Source organism: Oncorhynchus tshawytscha, linkage group LG17 (assembly GCF_018296145.1).
Source record: "Oncorhynchus tshawytscha isolate Ot180627B linkage group LG17, Otsh_v2.0, whole genome shotgun sequence".
NCBI lineage: Eukaryota > Metazoa > Chordata > Actinopteri > Salmoniformes > Salmonidae > Oncorhynchus > Oncorhynchus tshawytscha.
Window position 1 is genome coordinate 20,533,488 of NC_056445.1, and position 25,234 is coordinate 20,558,721.

The 25,234-nt window shown below is 46.3% G+C and overlaps 1 protein-coding gene across 11 annotated transcripts in view; it reads right to left on the minus strand.

Moving 5' to 3' along the window:
* LOC112217203 (liprin-alpha-2-like) overlaps window positions 1-25,234 on the minus strand; it is a 278,209-nt gene that overhangs the window by 249,034 nt on the left and 3,941 nt on the right. For all 11 annotated transcript variants that reach the window (XR_006079235.1, XM_042300386.1, XM_042300385.1 and 8 more), the window contains exon 2: window positions 20,598-20,846. Coding sequence is in view for 10 of the 11 variants with exons in the window: in XM_042300386.1 (XP_042156320.1) it covers window positions 20,598-20,840 (243 nt within the window). In the remaining variant the exon portion in view is untranslated. The remainder of the gene's footprint in view (window positions 1-20,597; window positions 20,847-25,234) is intronic.

The window sequence follows — 25,234 nt, forward strand, 5'->3', positions numbered from 1 at the left end:
CAGCAATATTACACCCAGACAGACACCTCCAGAACAGAACACAATGCTGGGAGAGATGACATCAAAGAGCTCTGCATGAGGCCAGCCTCCACGCACTGAGGCCTCTTCATCATGTCAACTTTTCTTCCTCTCATGTTATCCATCTTATCGTGTTTACTCTTAGCGTCATCTTGAAAACCCACAGTGAAAATGGACATGTGGTTAAAAAAATAGCACTATCAGAATCTGGCACTCCACCAATCTCACAGGAATTACATGTGTATTAATACCCTTCTATCAAGTTTGATTTGACCCAGTATTGCAGAGTACTACGTTGTAATATCTTCAGTCCTTTCCTCAGCTCTGGTGCTAAACAGATATCTGCTGATGCTGATTGGGTCAGATTTGCCAGGCCATTGCAGCAACAAACAGGACATGCAGAAATGCTCACAGATGTGTGCCCCACGGGCTCCCCCACTACTCCATACCCACAATCCCCTTGAGGGGTAACCGTACCCATCCGTAGTGGAAGTTGGCTGAAGCCCAGGAAAACGGTTCCCTCTGCTGAGCCCGACACCAACCTGCAGTCAGTAGCACACCAAGGCAGTCCATACCGGAGTCATAACTGGTACCACAGCGCCATGGAGCCTCCAGGCTTAGAGGGCTCTGCCTTGTGAACCTAACGGAGCAAAGCAAAACCGGCAGCATGTACCTGGAGAGACTCAATGAAACTCAATGAGCTCTAGCTAAAGCCCATCCATTCTCCATCACTGCACACCTTAGACCCAGCTTGGGTCATCAGGCCTAATATTAATAATACACCGGTAAATAATAACGACGGGTCGAATGAAACAGTGACCAGAGAGGATTGTGGGGGTTATTCAAGCCTCTCCATCCAACTTAGCTAGCTAACACTGCTACTGTTGTAAAAGAGGATGTGAGAGAGGGGGAGATAGAAAGACGCTTTAGCTTGCAAATCACCACTTGTGGGCCTGGAAAAAACATGGACTCCACTGCGATTGTCTGTCTTGTAAAGTAAGGATATCAAGGACATATGAAGATCACTAGAAGGATACAAGGGCTCTGTGAGGACATAAACAGCCTAATAACTGCCTAATAACTGCCAAGGTGACTGATCACCTGGCACCAGTTTATATGCCGAGACCTGCTTATAAACCTACCCAAACAACATTCTCATTATTTCCAAGACCAGAGGAATCCTACTGCAATATACAAAAATACAGGACTCAAAAACAGACATGGTATTTAGATCATAGTACCCGAGCCTTAAAGGCTCTTTCACTGTGGAAGACAGCCCGCAATTACCAGTGTAGGTAGGTCTCTCTCTCTCTCTCTCTCTCTCTCTCTCTCTGTGTGTGTGTTGATCTACCCTGTGGCGGAGTGAACTGGGGTACAAACAATAACAGTAATAACGGCAAAACATGTGCTGCTCTGGCGGACCAGACCAGCTGACTGACTGCTTGCGTTGTGCTGCCTGTCTCAGCCTAGAGGGAGAGGGCCGCTGTGCAACAGCAGTAGCACACTGCATCCAGAGAGACAGAACGAAAGAGAGGGAGAGGAGGAGCAGAGGGGATTCGACTCTCATCGTCCTCATCAGCTTAGTCATGTTCCCTTCCTTCCACACTCTGCCCCTTGTGAGGCTTCCACTGACTCCCTCTCGCTCACTCCTACAACCCAGACACCCCTTCAGAAAGGAATGCAATGGTTCAGTCCATGACTACACATGGTTGTTTAGTATTATTGGCTGGATCTATCTATCGGCTATTTACCTTGTGGCCAGAGTGTTGACGGATGGCTGTACCATGTATAATTTATGGACGGGGGGGGAGACGGGTTCATTGACTTGGTTCGCCTCACTAATGACAGTCACTAATGAGAGTTATCAAGCCAAAATACAGAGGTGTCACACTTAATGCTTACCCCTTCAGATCATTTCAATGGGGCCATAATAACTATAATCATTACAAGCCGATGCTCCACAATTCCTATAAAAATCATTCCCAAGTTGATTTTCAGGACTTTTTATTGAGAAGTTGTCTGGTATTATTTCAACTGCAGCCAGTCAGACAGACATGATTGGGCATGGTGAGGGGTGCCTATCCAGTAATCAAGTGCAGTCTTCGACCTTCATTCTTGTCATGGGATGACGCTGGAGAGGCGAAGCAGGTACGGGGAGTCAAACATTTCATATGGAACGGACATGGAACGAGACAGGAACAGCGTCAGCACACGTTAACACAGACAAATGACAATCAGTGCAGCAGCGGGAACAGAGCAGGGAACTGACAAATATAGGGGAGGAAATAAACAGGTGATTGAGTGAGTCCAATATCGCTGATGCGCGTGATGAGGGAAGGCATGTGAGGGTAAATGATGGTGGCAGGAGTGTGTAATGCAGTTCAGCCTGGCGCCGGGGGGGAAGAGCGGAGCAGGCGTGACAATACTAACATGTGCGTGAGTGATCAATAGACTGGTTCTCTCATTACTGTCTGGCAGGGTGGGGAAAGGAGAGGAGAGCTGGGATTGGAGTCTGGGCTGGGGGGAGGGGAGGGGAGAGTGTCTGATAACTAGGATTTACACGTCTGTACATCAACCATAAACAGAGGGCACATTATAGGGCTATTACCATATTGTTTATACTGATCCAATCCTTTCAGATTTACTATGTGTAGGGGGATAGGGCCTAGGGGTCCGATTGGGATTGGACCTGCCTGAGCCTATGGGAGTGGTAGTGTATTTGTATTTATTATGGATCCCCATTAGCTGCTGCCAGCAGCTACTCTTCCTGGGGTCCAACAAAATTAAGCTGTTATACAATTTTTAAAACATCTGTTGTGAATGTATTGTAATTTCACAACACACTAAGTGTGTGCACTTTAGGCCACTACTCTACTACCACACATGTACAACATCAAATCCATGTGTACGTGTGTGTAGTGTGTATGCTATCGTGTATTTGTATGCATGTGTAGGCACCTATGTTTGTGTCTCTTCACAGTCCCCGCTGTTCCGTAAGGTATCACATACATGATCAAGCATTTGACAAATGTTATCCAGATACTGACTGTTAGCACTTGGTGGTCTGTAGCAGCTTCCCGCCAGAATGGGCTTTAGGTGAGGCAGATGAACATGTAGCCATATTACTTCCACAGTATTTAACATGAGATCCTCTCTAAGCTTTACAGGAATGTGGTTCTGAATATAAACGGCCAGACCTCAACCTTTGGCATTTCTGTTTATTCTGTAGATCTTATAACAATGTATTGCTACCACTGTGTCAAAGGTATTATCTAAGTGAGTTTCAGAAATAGTCAGAATATGAATGCCATCTGTTACTAGCAAATTATTGATTTCATGAACCTTGTATCTTAAGCTACATATGTTAACGTGGGCTATTTTAGCACTTTTCTGTGAAGCTTCATTGTTTTTATCGCTTATTGGGAAGCTTAGCAGGAGTAGACATGCTCAGGTTATTTATGTTAGTGCAGGGTGAGATGCACACAGTGGACTTCCTCCTAGGGCACACCGCCTCCATGCTAACAGTATAACTGGTTCACGGGCACATGATTACTGCATACAATAGCTGTAGGATCAGCAGAAGCATTCAGGGCAGTAAGAAGGACATAAATTAGGTTACTTACATTGTGTCTTCCAGCGCCCCTGGGATAATGTTCATTTGCTGAAGCATTATGACAACTCATTGACACAATTGTAGGGATTAAATGAGCTGGCCTTGGGTCATTGATAAGTCGTTGTCTCAATGCAGCCTTATAATGCTGTGAAAGGATCCACGAACCCAAATGATTTGGGTGGATCCCATCCCCCTTATAAAATTAGCTTTGTTTCCAGAAGGTATCAAAATTGTCAATAAACTGTCCCCGACCGATCATCGCAAAATTTGAACACTACCAACAAAAGGAGCTGTTCAAAAGCAGAAGAAGGGAGCTTAAAGGGACCAAATTCGGTCTCAATTACCAATTTCCAAAGGAGATAAACAAACGTCGTAAGAGACTGTATCCGGTACAAAGACAACAAAGGATGGATGGTTGGCGTGCCTTTATCATTGTGGACAAACTCTTTATAGATGGACAGCTATTCCGAGACAGCTCCATAACACCGTGGCTGTACTAAATTCTACAGGGACTTCAGGTTACGAAAAAAGAAGGTATGGGAACTGTTTAAAATATCTGAAAATTATGAAGTGGATATGAACACACACGTACTCAACTACATGCTTGCTTACACATACGGACTTATACATACACACACACCTGAACTCGCTATCTTCTCTCACTTTCTCTCTTTTCTCTTCTCTTCCTCTCTCCCTCTTTCTCTATTGTCGAGAACTGTTTTATAATTTAATGTGTTTATTGTTTGTCTATCTTTTATGTATTTGTCTACAAGTTTATATATGTTTACAACAAGCAAGGGGAAGATATCAGAATAGGGGCTTTGGGGAATAATAACATATTGTACGAAATACAATTGTACTGTAGTGAAGCCGTCTCTAGAGTAATGCAAGGTTTCTTACATGATCATGTGAAACATCAGTTAGCACAGTTGAAAGATATGTGTTGCGTAGAAACACAAAGTGGGTGATCAGCAGAGATAGATGGGATGGGCTGAGGGAAGCTGAGGGTGACCAGCAGAGATAGATGGGATGGGCTGAGGGAAGCTGAGGGTGACCAGCAGAGATAGATGGGATGGGCTGAGGGAAGCTGAGGGTGACCAGCAGAGATAGATGGGATGGGCTGAGGGAAGCTGAGGGTGACCAGCAGAGATAGATGGGATGGGCTGAGGGAAGCTGAGGGTGACCAGCAGAGATAGATGGGATGGGCTGAGGGAAGCTGAGGGTGACCAGCAGAGATAGATGGGATGGGCTGAGGGTGACCAGCAGAGATAGATGGGATGGGCTGAGGGAAGCTGAGGGTGAACAGCAGAGATAGATGGGATGGGCTGAGGGAAGCTGAGGGTGACCAACAGAGATAGATGGGATGGGCTGAGGAAGCTGAGGGTGACCAGCAGAGATAGATGGGATGGCCTGAGGGAAGCTGAGGGTGACCAGCAGAGATAGATGGGATGGGCTGAGGGTGACCAGCAGAGATAGATGGGATGGGCTGAGGGAAGCTGAGGGTGACCAACAGAGATAGATGGGATGGGCTGAGGGAAGCTGAGGGTGACCAGCAGAGATAGATGGGATGGCCTGAGGGAAGCTGAGGGTTGGGATGTGGAATTGGAGACAAGTGGGAGTGGAGTTGCTGTGTGAGAGATAGAATGATGGGATGGACTGAGGGAAGCTGAGGGTTGGGATGTGGAATTGGAGACAAGTGGGAGTGGAGTTGCTGTGAGAGAGAGAGAATGATGGTCAAAAGATAAAGTGGGAAAAAAGTCAAAATAAAACATTAAAGTACATTTGAATGACACTAAGTGTTTTTACAGTTAATGCCGGTTTGCCTGAGGCTGATGCCGTGCAGGTGTTTGTACACATGCATATACACACACTCATTCAAAGAAACACATTCAAGAACACACACATACATGTAATAATGCCAGAAATGCACACAAACATATACAGTTGGCAGTGCTGTTATGATTTCAGTTGTCCTTGACGTCCTTTGTTTTAAATGTATTATTGTGTGGGGAGATCTTGGAGGGTTTCAGTTTCACAAGATTGTGATCATGAAAAAGGAAACTATGACTTATATTTTATATCACTATCATGCACACGCACCCTCACACATAAGGATGGCTCTCTGACAGATACATGTTTGATAGTGGTAGTAGACACCCTCACACATAAGGATGGCTCTCTGGCTGATACATGTTTGATAGTGGTAGTAGACACCCTCACACATAAGGATGGCTCTCTGGCTGATACATGTTTGATAGTGGTAGTAGACACCCTCACACATAAGGATGGCTCTCTGGCTGATACATGTTTGATAGTGGTAGTAGACACCCTCACACATAAAGATGGCTCTCTGACTGATACATGTTTGATAGTGGTAGTAGACACCCTCACACATAAGGATGGCTCTCTGGCTGATACATGTTTGATAGTGGTAGTAGACACCCTCACACATAAAGATGGCTCTCTGACTGATACATGTTTGATAGTGGTAGTAGACACCCTCACACATAAGGATGGCTCTCTGACTGATACATGTTTGATAGTGGTAGTAGACACCCTCACACATAAAGATGGCTCTCTGACTGATACATGTTTGATAGTGGTAGTAGACACCCTCACACATAAGGATGGCTCTCTGACTGATACATGTTTGATAGTGGTAGTAGACACCCTCACACATAAGGATGGCTCTCTGACTGATACATGTTTGATAGTGGTAGTAGACACCCTCACACATAAGGATGGCTCTCTGACTGATACATGTTTGATAGTGGTAGTAGACACCCTCACACATAAGGATGGCTCTCTGACTGATACATGTTTGATAGTGGTAGTAGACACCCTCACACATAAAGATGGCTCTCTGACTGATACATGTCTGATAGTGGTAGTAGACACCCTCACACATAAAGATGGCTCTCTGACTGATACATGTCTGATAGTGGTAGTAGACACCCTCACACATAAAGATGGCTCTCTGACTGATACATGTTTGATAGTGGTAGTAGACACCCTCACACATAAGGATGGCTCTCTGACTGATACATGTTTGATAGTGGTAGTAGACACCCTCACACATAAGGATGGCTCTCTGACTGATACATGTTTGATAGTGGTAGTAGACACCCTCACACATAAGGATGGCTCTCTGACTGATACATGTTTGATAGTGGTAGTAGACACCCTCACACATAAGGATGGCTCTCTGACTGATACATGTTTGATAGTGGTAGTAGACACCCTCACACATAAAGATGGCTCTCTGACTGATACATGTTTGATAGTGGTAGTAGACACCCTCACACATAAGGATGGCTCTCTGACTGATACATGTTTGATAGTGGTAGTAGACACCCTCACACATAAGGATGGCTCTCTGGCTGATACATGTTTGATAGTGGTAGTAGACACCCTCACACATAAGGATGGCTCTCTGACTGATACATGTTTGATAGTGGTAGTAGACACCCTCACACATAAAGATGGCTCTCTGACTGATACATGTTTGATAGTGGTAGTAGACACCCTCACACATAAGGATGGCTCTCTGACTGATACATGTTTGATAGTGGTAGTAGACACCCTCACACATAAAGATGGCTCTCTGACTGATGGCTCTCATGTTTGATAGTGTAGTGATAAAGATGGTTCTCTGACTGATACATGTTTGATAGTGGTAGTAGACACCCTCACACATAAGGATGGCTCTCTGACTGATACATGTTTGATAGTGGTAGTAGACACCCTCACACATAAAGATGGCTCTCTGACTGATACATGTCTGATAGTGGTAGTAGACACCCTCACACATAAAGATGGCTCTCTGACTGATACATGTCTGATAGTGGTAGTAGACACCCTCACACATAAAGATGGCTCTCTGACTGATACATGTCTGATAGTGGTAGTAGACACCCTCACACATAAGGATGGCTCTCTGACTGATACATGTTTGATAGTGGTAGTAGACACCCTCACACATAAGGATGGCTCTCTGACTGATACATGTTTGATAGTGGTAGTAGACACCCTCACACATAAGGATGGCTCTCTGACTGATACATGTTTGATAGTGGTAGTAGACACCCTCACACATAAGGATGGCTCTCTGACTGATACATGTTTGATAGTGGTAGTAGACACCCTCACACATAAAGATGACACCCTCACACATAAATGTTTTGCTCTCTGACTGATACATGTTTGATAGTGGTAGTAGACACCCTCACACATAAGGATGGCTCTCTGACTGATACATGTTTGATAGTGGTAGTAGACACCCTCACACATAAGGATGGCTCTCTGACTGATACATGTTTGATAGTGGTAGTAGACACCCTCACACATAAAGATGGCTCTCTGACTGATACATGTTTGATAGTGGTAGTAGACACCCTCACACATAAGGATGGCTCTCTGACTGATACATGTTTGATAGTGGTAGTAGACACCCTCACACATAAAGATGGCTCTCTGACTGATACATGTTTGATAGTGGTAGTAGACACCCTCACACATAAGGATGGCTCTCTGACTGATACATGTTTGATAGTGGTAGTAGACACCCTCACACATAAGGATGGCTCTCTGACTGATACATGTTTGATAGTGGTAGTAGACACCCTCACACATAAGGATGGCTCTCTGACTGATACATGTTTGATAGTGGTAGTAGACACCCTCACACATAAGGATGGCTCTCTGGCTGATACATGTTTGATAGTGGTAGTAGACACCCTCACACATAAGGATGGCTCTCTGGCTGATACATGTTTGATAGTGGTAGTAGACACCCTCACACATAAAGATGGCTCTCTGGCTGATACATGTTTGATAGTGGTAGTAGACACCCTCACACATAAAGATGGTTCTCTGACTGATACATGTTTGATAGTGGTAGTAGACACCCTCACACATAAAGATGGCTCTCTGACTGATACATGTTTGATAGTGGTAGTAGACACCCTCACACATAAGGATGGCTCTCTGACTGATACATGTTTGATAGTGGTAGTAGACACCCTCACACATAAAGATGGCTCTCTGGCTGATACATGTTTGATAGTGGTAGTAGACACCCTCACACATAAGGATGGCTCTCTGACTGATACATGTTTGATAGTGGTAGTAGACACCCTCACACATAAGGATGGCTCTCTGGCTGATACATGTTTGATAGTGGTAGTAGACACCCTCACACATAAAGATGGCTCTCTGGCTGATACATGTTTGATAGTGGTAGTAGACACCCTCACACATAAAGATGGTTCTCTGACTGATACATGTTTGATAGTGGTAGTAGACACCCTCACACATAAGGATGGCTCTCTGGCTGATACATGTTTGATAGTGGTAGTAGACACCCTCACACATAAAGATGGTTCTCTGACTGATACATGTTTGATAGTGGTAGTAGACACCCTCACACATAAGGATGGCTCTCTGGCTGATACATGTTTGATAGTGGTAGTAGACACCCTCACACATAAGGATGGCTCTCTGGCTGATACATGTTTGATAGTGGTAGTAGACACCCTCACACATAAAGATGGTTCTCTGACTGATACATGTTTGATAGTGGTAGTAGACACCCTCACACATAAGGATGGCTCTCTGGCTGATACATGTTTGATAGTGGTAGTAGACACCCTCACACATAAAGATGGCTCTCTGGCTGATACATGTTTGATAGTGGTAGTAGACACCCTCACACATAAGGATGGCTCTCTGGCTGATACATGTTTGATAGTGGTAGTAGACACCCTCACACATAAAGATGGTTCTCTGACTGATACATGTTTGATAGTGGTAGTAGACACCCTCACACATAAAGATGGTTCTCTGACTGATACATGTTTGATAGTGGTAGTAGACACCCTCACACATAAAGATGGCTCTCTGGCTGATACATGTTTGATAGTGGTAGTAGACACCCTCACACATAAGGATGGCTCTCTGGCTGATACATGTTTGATAGTGGTAGTAGACACCCTCACACATAAAGATGGTTCTCTGACTGATACATGTTTGATAGTGGTAGTAGACACCCTCACACATAAGGATGGCTCTCTGGCTGATACATGTTTGATAGTGGTAGTAGACACCCTCACACATAAAGATGGTTCTCTGACTGATACATGTTTGATAGTGGTAGTAGACACCCTCACACATAAGGATGGCTCTCTGGCTGATACATGTTTGATAGTGGTAGTAGACACCCTCACACATAAGGATGGCTCTCTGACAGATACATGTTTGATAGTGGTAGTAGACACCCTCACACATAAGGATGGCTCTCTGGCTGATACATGTTTGATAGTGGTAGTAGACACCCTCACACATGAGGATGGCTCTGTTGCAGAAAGACTGATACATGTTTGATAGTGGTAGTAGACACCCTCACACATAAGGATGGCTCTCTGACTGATACATGTTTGATAGTGGTAGTAGACACCCTCACACATAAGGATGGCTCTCTGACTGATACATGTTTGATAGTGGTAGTAGACACCCTCACACATAAGGATGGCTCTCTGGCTGATTCATGTTTGATAGTGGTAGTAGACACCCTCACACATAAGGATGGCTCTGTTGCAGAAAGACTGATACATGTTTGATAGTGGTAGTAGACACCCTCACACATAAGGATGGCTCTCTGACTGATACATGTTTGATAGTGGTAGTAGACACCCTCACACATAAAGATGGCTCTCTGGCTGATACATGTTTGATAGTGGTAGTAGACACCCTCACACATAAGGATGGCTCTCTGGCTGATACATGTTTGATAGTGGTAGTAGACACCCTCACACATAAGGATGGCTCTCTGGCTGATACATGTTTGATAGTGGTAGTAGACACCCTCACACATAAGGATGGCTCTCTGGCTGATACATGTTTGATAGTGGTAGTAGACACCCTCACACATAAGGATGGCTCTGTTGCGGAAAGACTGATACATGTTTGATAGTGGTAGTAGACACCCTCACACATAAGGAAGGCTCTGTTGCGGAAAGACTGATACATGTTTGATAGTGGTAGTAGACACCCTCACACATAAGGATGGATCTGTTGCGGAAAGACTGATACATGTTTGATAGTGGTAGTAGACACCCTCACACATAAGGATGGCTCTCTGACTGATACATGTTTGATAGTGGTAGTAGACACCCTCACACATAAAGATGGCTCTCTGACTGATACATGTTTGATAGTGGTAGTAGACACCCTCACACATAAGGATGGCTCTCTGGCTGATACATGTTTGATAGTGGTAGTAGACACCCTCACACATAAGGATGGCTCTCTGACTGATACATGTTTGATAGTGGTAGTAGACACCCTCACACATAAGGATGGCTCTCTGGCTGATACATGTTTGATAGTGGTAGTAGACACCCTCACACATAAGGATGGCTCTCTGACTGATACATGTTTGATAGTGGTAGTAGACACCCTCACACATAAGGATGGCTCTCTGACTGATACATGTTTGATAGTGGTAGTAGACACCCTCACACATAAGGATGGCTCTCTGACTGATACATGTTTGATAGTGGTAGTAGACACCCTCACACATAAGGAAGGCTCTGTTGCGGAAAGACTGATACATGTTTGATAGTGGTAGTAGACACCCTCACACATAAGGATGGCTCTGTTGCGGAAAGACTGATACATGTTTGATAGTGGTAGTAGACACCCTCACACATAAGGAAGGCTCTGTTGCGGAAAGACTGATACATGTTTGATAGTGGTAGTAGACACCCTCACACATAAGGAAGGCTCTGTTGCGGAAAGACTGATACATGTTTGATAGTGGTAGTAGACACCCTCACACATAAGGATGGCTCTCTGACTGATACATGTTTGATAGTGGTAGTAGACACCCTCACACATAAGGAAGGCTCTGTTGCGGAAAGACTGATACATGTTTGATAGTGGTAGTAGACACCCTCACACATAAGGATGGATCTGTTGCAGAAAGACTGATACATGTTTGATAGTGGTAGTAGACACCCTCACACATAAGGATGGCTCTGTTGCAGAAAGACTGATACATGTTTGATAGTGGTAGTAGACACCCTCACACATAAGGATGGCTCTGTTGCAGAAAGACTGATACATGTTTGATAGTGGTAGTAGACACCCTCACACATAAGGATGGATCTGTTGCGGAAAGACTGATACATGTTTGATAGTGGTAGTAGACACCCTCACACATAAGGATGGATCTGTTGCAGAAAGACTGATACATGTTTGATAGTGGTAGTAGACACCCTCACACATAAGGATGGATCTGTTGCAGAAAGACTGATACATGTTTGATAGTGGTAGTAGACACCCTCACACATAAGGATGGATCTGTTGCAGAAAGACTGATACATGTTTGATAGTGGTAGTAGACACCCTCACACATAAGGATGGATCTGTTGCAGAAAGACTGATACATGTTTGATAGTGGTAGTAGACACCCTCACACATAAGGATGGCTCTGTTGCAGAAAGACTGATACATGTTTGATAGTGGTAGTAGACACCCTCACACATAAGGATGGCTCTGTTGCAGAAAGACTGATACATGTTTGATAGTGGTAGTAGACACCCTCACACATAAGGATGGCTCTGTTGCAGAAAGACTGATACATGTTTGATAGTGGTAGTAGACACCCTCACACATAAGGATGGCCTGTTGCTGTTGCAGAAAGACTGATACATGTTTGATAGTGGTAGTAGACACCCTCACACATAAGTATGGATCTGTTGCAGAAAGACTGATACATGTCTGATAGTGGTAGTAGACACCCTCACACATAAGTATGGATCTGTTGCAGAAAGACTGATACATGTTTGATAGTGGTAGTAGACACCCTCACACATAAGTATGGATCTGTTGCAGAAAGACTGATACATGTTTGATAGTGGTAGTAGACACCCTCACACATAAGGATGGCTCTGTTGCAGAAAGACTGATACATGTTTGATAGTGGTAGTAGACACCCTCACACATAAGTATGGATCTGTTGCAGAAAGACTGATACATGTTTGATAGTGGTAGTAGACACCCTCACACATAAGTATGGATCTGTTGCAGAAAGACTGATACATGTTTGATAGTGGTAGTAGACACCCTCACACATAAGTATGGATCTGTTGCAGAAAGACTGATACATGTTTGATAGTGTCTTGATGCTGTATTGTTTGTCCTTCATGTTCTAATACTTTAATGTGACCACTTCCTTGTGTTATTTGTAATAAATAGTTCATTTTAAAAAATATATAAATAAATACATTTTAAAAATTGTCAATAAATGTTACACCCTCAGAGACTCAATAGTCTCGTTGCCAATTCTGGAGGCCTAGAAGTCTGCGTTCAATCCCACGATTTAGGGAGGGCAGAGTGACCGATATTATGGGGGGTTTGTTGGTGTCAAGTAGTGGCCCAATGAGTTCTTTAAAAGCCATCTTTAGTTGAGCTGAGCTGCCCAGTGGCCCAGTAGGAATGAACAGCCGGAGCAGCCTTAAGACGAGGCGGTCATGTTTTGGTAACTAAACAGCGTAGGGAGTGGGAGACACACAGAGGGCCTGAGGCTCTCTGACTACAGTACAGTAACACAGCTGATGAGGAAGCCTGTTTCAGGGGGAGAGTACACACAGGCAGGTCACATGGTGCCAACACCATGCTGCAGGCCCTGTGGCTGTCTGTGTGCGCGTGCCCTCCCTCCCTCTCTCTCTCCTACTCACTTACTCACTCACTCACTGACCCATGAGTAAGGTGTTGTTGTGGGGACTCCTTCAGCTGGTGAAGAGAGCAGAGGTCCACTGTAGCAGAGATTTAGAAAAAAATCACAGGGATGAATGAATAAAAGAAGATGTGCTTTTGCATCGGGAGTTGAAATACTGTTTTTAAGGAGCACAGCAGAGGAATATCTACAGTCTGTTTTTGCAGTCTAAGCTAACTCCCCAATGACCCGAAGCTCATATGGGCATGATCAACCTTAGCATACTGAGTAAGGTGGGATTCCTACAGGTGCAAGAGTGCTGTCAGAGTCAGAAAGTGAGAGCCACGGCCATCTCTGCTCTGGGCAGCCAGTCAGTCCATGTTGTTTGGATGGCCATGACAGAGACACCACAGAGAGAGGCTCCAGCAGGACCTGAGCCCACTGCCAGCTGGGTTTGTTGTGCTACCAGCTGAGCGGCTGTCCAAAGGCCCTCTCACTCTCTCACTAGTCACCACAGTCTCGGGTGAACGTGCCCACCACGTGCTGCCGTACGAAGGCAGCGGCGGCTTAACCATGCCGTTAAAGTCAATGGCTTCTTGCCAGCTGGCGCTGCCTTGCATGGGTTCCAAGCGGGCATGAGCTGCCGACACAAAGGGAGCTAATGGCTGCCCACTGCCCGCCACCGCTCCATGCCCCCCTCTCACCCCCCACCCCACACACCTCTGTTCTGGACCACAACACAACGGACAGAGGGATGGATGGAAAGAGGGATGTTGTTGCATTGTTATGCACAACGTGGATAGGATATGACCTCGAGGCGTGGAGGGGAACGGAGGATGTCACTCCGATCAGCCAGACGTGACGTGACAGGGAACAGAGGAGCCGTGACCCTGACAGAGAAATGGAGAGAGAGAAAGAGAGAGAGAGAGAGAGAGAGAGAGAGGGAAAGTGGGACTATAGGGAGGAGGGTTGGGAGGGGCCTAACTGAAGCCTGCTGCTACAGACCTCTCTGTTAGTCGAGAGAGAGATACCGGTGTGGCTCCACCACAAGCTACTGAATGAGGCCACTTCCATTTCTGAAGAAAGTCTCTACATCTCTCCTCATCTCACCACCCTCTCTACACACACAAACATAAACTCACTCACCCGGCAGCTATCTCTCGGCCTCTTTAAGATCTACCCTAATAATTATGTCTGCCAGCTTACTTAATTCCCTGCACTGCCTTGTAGTACTGAAAAAATCAATGGTTCAAAGTGCTTTGAAAGATACTACAAACATAACCAAGCACTGTCAAAATGATGCAACATATGACAGTCTACTACAGATATACACTGAGTGGACAAAACATTAAGGACACATTCCTAATATTGAGTTGCACCCCCTTTGCCCTCAGAACAGCCTCAATTCATCGGGGCATGGACTCTACAAGCTGTTGAAAGCATTCCACAGGGGTGCTGGGCCACAGTTGTGTCAGGTTGGCTGGATGTCCTTTGAATGGTGGACCATTATTGATACACATGGGAAACTGTTGAGCGTGAAGAAAATCCCCAGCGTTGCAGTTCTTGACACAAACCGGTGTGCCTGGCACCTACTACCATACCCAGTTCAAAAGGCACTTCAATCTTTTGTCTTTTGCCCATTTACCCAAGGCAGATATACACAATCCATGTCTCAATTGTCTCAAGGCTTAAAAATCCTTCTTTAACCTGTCTGCTCCCCTTCATCTACACTGATTGAAGTGGATTTAGCTTTCACCTGGATACAGCTGGTCATTCTATGTCATGGGAAAAGCAGGTGTTCTTAATGTTTTGTACACTGTTTTATAAAAATCTGTTCTCCCGTTCCTTGTCCAACAGGCTCTCTCTCTCTGTACAAGGAATATGTACATGTCATCCATTAAAATGGGAGACAGGAGCCACCTTTTTTCCTGGGTAAGTACCTCCCCACAATTACAGAGGTCCAACAAACTGCCTCATAAAGCATTAGTGTGATGTTGATATCGCACAGGCTTATAAAAATGCTGCCACCACATTAATTAATGGAAGCATTTGTGCATGGGGGTAACATCAGGGGAGGGATCCAGATTGCCTGGTGACATCTCATTTAAAATGGTGCCTAGGAGTGCCACAGACTAGTACGTCCACATCGCTGTCATTAGACGGTGACAAGCCGTACATCATTATCTGAGGTGTTTTTACTAGCAGAGGAAACGTCTGTCAGAAAACATGGGATAATGGCAGAGCTATTTCATTTTCTGTCCCCAGACGTTTTCATCCAGGAATGAAGCGGCATATATTGACTAACATGACGGGAAGGATGCTCTCAGCGCTACGACCACTGCCAGATGTTAGTCAACGGGAAGGATGCTCTCAGCGCTACGACCACTGCCAGATGTTAGTCAACGGGAAGGATGCTCTCAGCGCTACGACCACTGCCAGATGTTAGTCAACGGGAAGGATGCTCTCAGCGCTACGACCACTGCCAGATGTTAGTCAACGGGAAGGATGCTCTCAGCGCTACGACCACTGCCAGATGTTAGTCAACGGGAAGGATGCTCTCAGCGCTACGACCACTGCCAGATGTAAGTCAACGGGAAGGATGCTCTCAGCGCTACGACCACTGCCAGATGTTAGTCAACGGGAAGGATGCTCTCAGCGCTACGACCACTGCCAGATGTTAGTCAACGGGAAGGATGCTCTCAGCGCTACGACCACTGCCAGATGTTAGTCAACGGGAAGGATGCTCTCAGCGCTACGACCACTGCCAGATGTTAGTCAACGGGAAGGATGCTCTCAGCGCTACGACCACTGCCAGATGTTAGTCAACGGGAAGGATGCTCTCAGCGCTACGACCACTGCCAGATGTTAGTCAACGGGAAGGATGCTCTCAGCGCTACGACCACTGCCAGATGTTAGTCAACGGGAAGGATGCTCTCAGCGCTACGACCACTGCCAGATGTTAGTCAACGGGAAGGATGCTCTCAGCGCTACGACCACTGCCAGATGTTAGACAACGGGAAGGATGCTCTCAGCGCTACGACCACTGCCAGATGTTAGTCAACGGGAAGGATGCTCTCAGCGCTACGACCACTGCCAGATGTTAGTCAACGGGAAGGATGCTCTCAGCGCTACGACCACTGCCAGATGTTAGTCAACGGGAAGGATGCTCTCAGCGCTACGACCACTGCCAGATGTTAGTCAACGGGAAGGATGCTCTCAGCGCTACGACCACTGCCAGATGTTAGTCAACGGGAAGGATGCTCTCAGCGCTACGACCACTGCCAGATGTTAGTCAACGGGAAGGATGCTCTCAGCGCTACGACCACTGCCAGATGTTAGTCAACGGGAAGGATGCTCTCAGCGCTACGACCACTGCCAGATGTTAGTCAACGGGAAGGATGCTCTCAGCGCTACGACCACTGCCAGATGTTAGTCAACGGGAAGGATGCTCTCAGCGCTACGACCACTGCCAGATGTTAGTCAACGGGAAGGATGCTCTCAGCGCTACGACCACTGCCAGATGTTAGTCAACGGGAAGGATGCTCTCAGCGCTACGACCACTGCCAGATGTTAGTCAACGGGAAGGATGCTCTCAGCGCTACGACCACTGCCAGATGTTAGTCAACGGGAAGGATGCTCTCAGCGCTACGACCACTGCCAGATGTTAGTCAACGGGAAGGATGCTCTCAGCGCTACGACCACTGCCAGATGTTAGTCAACGGGAAGGATGCTCTCAGTGCTACGACCACTGCCAGATGTTAGTCAACGGGAAGGATGCTCTCAGTGCTACGACCACTGCCAGATGTTAGTCAACGGGAAGGATGCTCTCAGTGCTACGACCACTGCCAGATGTTAGTCAACGGGAAGGATGCTCTCAGTGCTACGACCACTGCCAGATGTTAGTCAACGGGAAGGATGCTCTCAGTGCTACGACCACTGCCAGATGTTAGTCAACGGGAAGGATGCTCTCAGTGCTACGACCACTGCCAGATGTTAGTCAACGGGAAGGATGCTCTCAGTGCTACGACCACTGCCAGATGTAAGCACTCTGACGATGGATTTCAATATGTGAGTTGGAGTTTGAAGTAGAGGTTGCAGCTGTAAAAACGTGTCCTGTGGAGCGCTGTGGCTATTTTAATATTTACCTGACTTTTCTTCTCATCAATCAGAGCAATGCATACTGACAACTGAACGGTGTTCCCAAACAGAGCACGACAAACCCTCAGTCTTTCACAAGGAGATGTGTGTTTTGGTCCAGGATCACTCTGTTTCCTTCCTCCAGCCAGCCTCTCTACTGTACAGTATGCCGGTTTTATAATAGCAGCTGAAGAGGGTGAGAGACACCCTAAGGCAAAATATACAGTTGGAGCAAGAATCCAAATAACCCTGAGTTCAAACACGGTCACATGAACATATGAATCATAACAGATACAGTCACTGAGGCTAAAGATGGAACAAAGAAGCCACAGACTCACAGGGGATATACTGAACATACATCTACTGTGTAACCCTATGACCGGGCCTGTAACCCTATGACCGGGTCTGTAACCCTATGACCGGGTCTGTAACCCTATGACCGGGCCTGTAACCCTATGACCGGGCCTGTAACCCTATGACCGGGCCTGTAACCCTATGACCGGGCCTGTAACCCTATGACCGGGCCTGTAACCCTATGACCGGGCCTGTAACCCTATGACCGGGCCTGTAACCCTATGACCGGGCCTGTAACCCTATGACCGGGCCTGTAACCCTATGACCGGGCCTGTAACCCTATGACCGGGCCTGTAACCCTATGACCGGGCCTGTAACCCTATGACCGGGCCTGTAACCCTATGACCGGGCCTGTAACCCTATGGCCGGGCCTGTAACCCTATGGCCGGGCCTGTAACCCTATGGCCGGGCCTGTAACCCCTATGGCCGGGCCTGTAACCCTATGGCCGGGCCTGTAACCCTATGGCCGGGCCTGTAACCCTATGGCCGGGCCTGTAACCCTATGGCCGGGCCTGTAACCCTATGGCCGGGCCTGTAACCCTATGGCCGGGCCTGTAACCCTATGGCCGGGCCTGTAACCCTATGGCCGGGCCTGTAACCCTATGGCCGGGCCTGTAACCCTATGGCCGGGCCTGTAACCCTATGACCGGGCCTGTAACCCTATGACCGGGCCTGTAACCCTATGACCGGGCCTGTAACCCTATGACCGGGCCTGTAACCCTATGACCGGGCCTGTAACCCTATGACCGGGCCTGTAACCCTATGACCGGGCCTGTAACCCTATGACCGGGCCTGTAACCCTATGACCGGGCCTGTAACCCTATGGCCGGGCCTGTAACCCTATGACCGGGCCTGTAACCCTATGGCCGGGCCTGTAACCCTATGACCGGGTCTGTAACCCTATGGCCGGGCCTGTAACCCTATGACCGGGCCTGTAACCCTATGACCGGGCCTGTAACCCTATGACCGGGCCTGTAACCCTATGGCCGGGCCTGTAACCCTATGACCGGGCCTGTAACCCTATGGCCGGGCCTGTAACCCTATGACCGGGTCTGTAACCCTATGGCCGGGCCTGTAACCCTATGACCGGGCCTGTAACCCTATGGCCGGGCCTGTAACCCTATGACCGGGTCTGTAACCCTATGGCCGGGCCTGTAACCCTATGACCGGGCCTGTAACCCTTATATCAATTCTAATAAAATACATATAAAACGTTCCAAGAGCAGATCATGAAAAAACTCATTTTTGGTAGTATTATGTGATTTCAGACACATTATTATGGTATTATAAGACCCGACAAGCCCTTTAACTTAGTGTTTGCCTGTGTGATCAAATCACAGCCAATACAGTCTGTGTGCTTTGTTTGTCTCTAAAACCATGTGGATTTACAGTCGGTATCGGCCAGCACCTCCTGTGAACAAAGTCCTCTTTTCTTCCAGTGAAACCTCAAGAGAAGCAGGGGGAACTTGTGACTACAATTACTGACACACTTTCTGCCAGCGAGATAATCTCTACTTTAACAGGAATTATTAGGCAAGCCATTATTTGCTCATATCGCTGGGAAACGAACAACCAATGAACACACTAGACCCAAAATGTCCTCACTGTATTCCAAGGTGTGTTTTTATTGCCATGGGACGACTATGGATGAATGCATTTACATTACAGTTCTTTAGCAGATGCTCTTATCCAGAGCGACTTACAGGGGCAATTAGAATTACGTGTCTTGCTCAAGGGCACAGACAGATTTTTCACCTAGTCGGCTCGGGGATTCGAACCAGCGGCCTTTCAGTTACTGGCCCAACGATCTTAGCAGCTAGGCTAACTGCCGCCCTTGAAACTAATTTTGTGTAGCAGCTCACCTTCAATGAGAAGAGTATTGCAAAAGATTATATATAAATATGAATGTCACAACCAAAGGGTTTGACATTTGTTCTTTATCTTAATCTTCAACCAAACAGAGAACATGCAACCTGCTCACTTTGTGAAATGTTGATGGGTCTTTATTTTCACATCATGAAAGGAAGATAAATAACAAAAAAAAATGTTATTGGTGATGGTCTTTTTGATTTCACCTATGTTCTTAATTACATTATTAACTGGGTGGTTCGAGTCCTGAATGCTGATTGGTTGACAGCCGTGGTATATCAGACCGTATACCACAGGTATGACAAAACATGTATATTTACTGCTCTAATTACATTGGTAACCAGTTTATAATAGCAATAAGGCACCTTGGGGGTTTGTGGTATATGACCAATATACCACGTCTAAGGGCTGTATCCAGGCACTCCGCTTTGCATCGTGCATAAGAACAGCCCTTAGCCGTGGTATATTGGCCATGTACCACACCCTCCCCAGGCTTTATTGCTTAAATATAGAAATTGGACTATACTGTATGGTATGTGCAATGAATATACAACCTTTCTCATCTCTGAAGTGGCCTTGATGGACCCCCCCACACTCCTAGTTGTAACCTAGCTGTATTACATGGTCCAGAACATAGTGCTCAACACACATGGAAGGAATTGGCTCCTATGCGGTATAATACCTGTGGCAGAGCGGAGCTAAGAAAATATGCACAGTTGTGTTCTATCAATTTCTATGTGTTTTACCTCAGAATAGAATTGGACCATACAGTATGGATAGTGTACACACAACCACTGTCCTCTCCAATAGCCATGAAGGACCTTCATGTTACTGTATGCTTAACATACATTAAGAAGGAAGAGGCTTCTGGGTATAACGGTATGTTACCTGTGGCAGGGCGGAGCTGAGCTGGCGCTGCAGTGAGTCCCGGTCGTAGATAACGTCCTCCAGGTGCTGCTGGGACATCCCCAGGCTCTCCTGGGTCTCCCTCAGCGTGTCCAACAGGCGGTCCCTCTCATCCAGCATGTTGACCATCAGCTGCTCAAAGTGGGAGTCTGGGTCCGAGGCACTGCTCTGAGAGCCCCGCTGAGCCGTGTCCTCGCTGATGGTGGGCATCACCTCGCACATCATCACGCCCTGGGTGGGGGAAAGGGGGTCAAAGGTTAGCCAGGTCAGAGGGTGATGCTCAGTGGTTGTTCTATGTGAGGTAGGGCAAGGTTAATGGAGTTTTATTGCGATGTTGTTACAGGAAAACCTCTTGGATCTTACAACAGTCTAATGATCAAGCCATAAACCTGTACATAAAACTGATGTTTTACGTGATGATTAGGTGATTCATTCTGTGTTTCAGTCATACAAAATACAAAGATCTCGACCAGGAATAGAGATGATGTAGTCCTACACTTTCAGAGCTGCAGCACCGTGAGCCGCCATCTCATCTAGAGGCAGCATGTGTTTCCTGTGTTTACAAAGCCTTGATTGGTGTCACCTTCCATCAGACTCAACGACACCAGGGACATGACGCGAGGGATGACAGAGGAGAGTGTCTCCACTGTAGGGGGCCAGACGGCTTAGAGAGCTCTGGTCCTCAGTGACCTCCTGCTTAGTGCAGGGAGATTCTCCTGGCAAGGGCATGTGTGTGTGAGAGAGAGAGAGAGAGAGACACACACTTGGAGCATGGCTCCACATCTCTCCAGTGTTTCAAGGCTGTGTCGACGTCTTGGGAGGCTGGCCGTTCGTTCTGCCCTAGTTTTAACACTCATACTATTTCATTGGCCAGCCTGTGTCTGGTTGCATAATGCAGCAGATCTATACTATTGTGAATATCTGAAGCTATATCATTCCTAGGAGGTTTTGGCTGATCTTTGCCTTCCACCTCCACCGGTCTGTACCTTGTCAGCTGTGTCCACAACCTCACAGAAGCAGATGTTGACCTATGACAACGCAGCTCTTTAACCAACTCACCACATTAATGCACGCATGGAACAACACATGGAACAACCCTGCATATCTAAAACACGCATTCACACTGTCCTCTTATCCAACATTCCATCACTTCACCAGAGACGTGAACCACAGACACTACAAATGTGAAGTCACAGAGGCACAGACCAATAGACAGACCCATGGTCAGTCCCCTCGCCATCAATGGGTAGCCAATATAATGGCAAGCCTGTCTCCCAGCAGCCTCTCCTGGCAGGAGTCTGGGGTCTCAGCGCAGGCCCCGGCACACAGCCAGCCTCCCACCGCCTCCCGTTCAGACACCATCCGTTACCATTTAAACCTGAGAGACCAGACTAGACTAGAGAGCTGGTGTTTGTGATGATCATACAGTCCAGCTGTATAGTAAAACTCTCCTGTTCCAAACACGGGTTGTGTACAGCGGAGGACCTAACTACAGATGGGGTTCATGTCTTTAAACAGGAAGAGAAGAAACAATTGTAGCAATCATGAGTGTCGCACACTGTTAACACACAATAATAACTCGTAATTTAATGACACCAATTAGACTTGATTACAGCTCATTCAGTTTTAGTGTCTCAGCAACACAGAAACAGGTCCCCATCTCAACCTCAAAGAAAACACAAAAATTCCACCAATGGATTTTCCCATTTCTCTAACTATGTTAAAGCAGATTTCGGTTGGCTCCTTGGAAAACCGAATTTCTCCCATAATGCCAGGGTGCCACTGCATATTGTCGCTACGCAATAGCACGCTTATATAAGCTGTGAATTTGACCAAGTACAGTGGCAGGCGGGCGGGCAGGGGAGCAGACAAGCAGGGGGGCAGGGAGGCAGGCGGGCGGGCAGGGGGGCAGGGAGAGAGGTTTGAGTTAGTGTGTGTTGGCTTATGAACTCCCCCATGGCTTCTTAAACTAACATAGAACACACAGTGAACATTGTTTAGTGTCTCAGGCAGTTTGTGTAGTGGACTGCTTCTTATTGCCATGCACCGTAGTGTGAACGTGATGCAGTGGTTTAAGATACACCCAGGACAGAGCTAACAGCTCATTAGCTTTCATGTCACCGTCTCTGGGGCATAATCACACGAAACAGACAGAAATGTGTGTACTGCTGTGTGTAGCATAGTGATACAATCAGAGGCCTACAACCTAGTCTGACCATTTACTGTATATTACACTATCATGGGCCAGTTATTAGGCTGTTATCAATATGTTGTCAATAAAAACTCTATAGCCAATTCAATCCTTTATTTTGACCTTTATGTCAGAATAACCACATGCAATAACGAGACAAACCAGAACAAATGGATGTGGAGTCTATAAATGCAGTACAGAAAACGAGGCAGGTTAAGCTGATAGAAAGTATATCAAAGAAAATAAGACCAGCGCGACCGCTTCGGCGCCCAATTCTAACTACCCCATAAAACCACTAAAACGCAAGGACAAGGATGAAATGGAATGATATCAAATCAGAGAGAGGGGATGAGACGCTCAATAGAACACATTCTGCAGCACAGAGGCGGCGGGGAGGTGGGAGGAACGTGCACTGGCAGGATCAATGGGTCTTGCTCCCTGTGCCATATGCCAATTAATGAATTATTCAGAGGGATTGGAGGGCTGGGTTCCCTTCCCAATCAGTGAATGATAGAGGCCTCTGGTGAGCGAAAGTCAGTTTAAGCATGGGCAGCGCCATTGAGGGATTCCACCATTTTAAAGAGATCAAAGTAACCAACTGGGTGGGGATTCTTATGGGTTGTAGCCTCAACGTCGCAGCCCATGCTGTCACAGACGCCATAATGCCTCCAGATATAAAAAGGAGTCCTCTATCTATCTCTATGGGCGCCTCACACCCAATAGTCAAAGCCTCCCTGAAACCTTGTGGTGGCAGCAGCCATAACACATAGCTCCTCATGAGATTATACTGTATCAACAACTGTAGGATTCTACATTCTCTTTATGGAGGAGTAAGATTGGAACTGTCCTTGGGAGTATCACTGTACTGTATATTAATTGCCATTATGTATCTTTGAGAAATGTTCTTAGAGATTTAATTGAATATTTACTGACTATGGAGGTCAGAAAGCACATAGAAAATCTTCACAACTGAAAAGTCATGAGAAATATTACAGCGCAGCAGGTGGCTAAACATCCACATTGGAACAGGGACCGAGGCACTTACAAATGTTCGACCCAATGGTCCTGCACTAACCACTCCACAAATCAGCAAGTTCCCTCTAACTTCCTGAATGTCTTGACTTAATCTAATTAATGGGAACAATTCACTGTGTAGATATTAGATAAGGAGCTACACAACAGCAGCACAAGGGCCTGGTCCAGAGTGATACAACAGGAACATGGAAAGATGTGTAGAGAGGGATGAAAGAAATCAAACGAAGCCTACACATCAGGGTGAAATCACATCAGAGACACTTATCAGTATTATTAGAATGCTCTAATTTGAATGATTTGGTTCTGACACTCGTCAAAAATAACATACAGGTAGATATCTTATTAACAGGTTATGACACGCGACTCCTGTGGCGTGCCGGGCGCAGTGAGCGCTAACCAAGGTTGCCAGGTGCACTGTGTTTCATCCGACACATTGGTGCGGCTGGCTTCCGGGTTGGATGGCGCTGTGTTAAGAAGCAGTACGGCCGGTTGGGTTGTGTATCGGAGGACGCATGACTTTCAACCTTCGTCTCTCCCGAGCCCGTACGGGAGTTGTAGCGATGAGACAAGATAGTAGCTACTACAACAATTGGATACCACGAAATTGGGGAGAAAAAAGGGGTAAAATTCAAACAAACAAAAAAACACACACAAAAAAACAAACAAAAAAACAGGTTATGACACGTTTTTTAAAAAATATGTCAATAATTTGACTATGTCAGTAATTTCCTATGAACCACCAGTCCTCCGTAACTACGTTATAGAGGGCATGCTTAAAACCACATGTTGATGATTCACATTAAACACCACACCTACAAAACTGCAACACATTTCTAAGGTGTGAAATATTAGCGGAGTCCAGATCAATTGTTTCCATTCTTCACCACTTGACAAAGAGGTGGAGAGCTATTGTCTGACTTACATCCGCACAACATGCACTCGACCAGGGGTTCCCATTTTGATGCGACCGCATATTGATATCCAAACATTCGCGACCCCACCATGTAGAAGAGATGTAAATCAAAGGCCAATGTTTACTTTTTTAACTGAGGTGATGACAGTCTATTACGAATCAGTCTGACTGTACTTTTCACAGTATTTCAATCTGAAGGAAGTCTGGTTTGAAGTGACAAATGCATCAGAAAGGTTGTTGTGTATTTGATGAGCTTGTACCTTTTATACGGGCACAAGGCGAGACCCAGATGCAGACACGAGAGGCAGATGGTTTGAGTCTTTGATATTTGTTGTATCCAAAAGGGGTAGGCAAGAGAATGGTCGTGGACAGGCAAAAGCTCAAAACCAGGTCAGAGTCCAGGAGGTACAGTGTGGCTGGCAGGCTTGAGGTCAGGTCAGGCAGAATGGTCAGGCAGGTGAGTACAGAGTCCAGAAAACA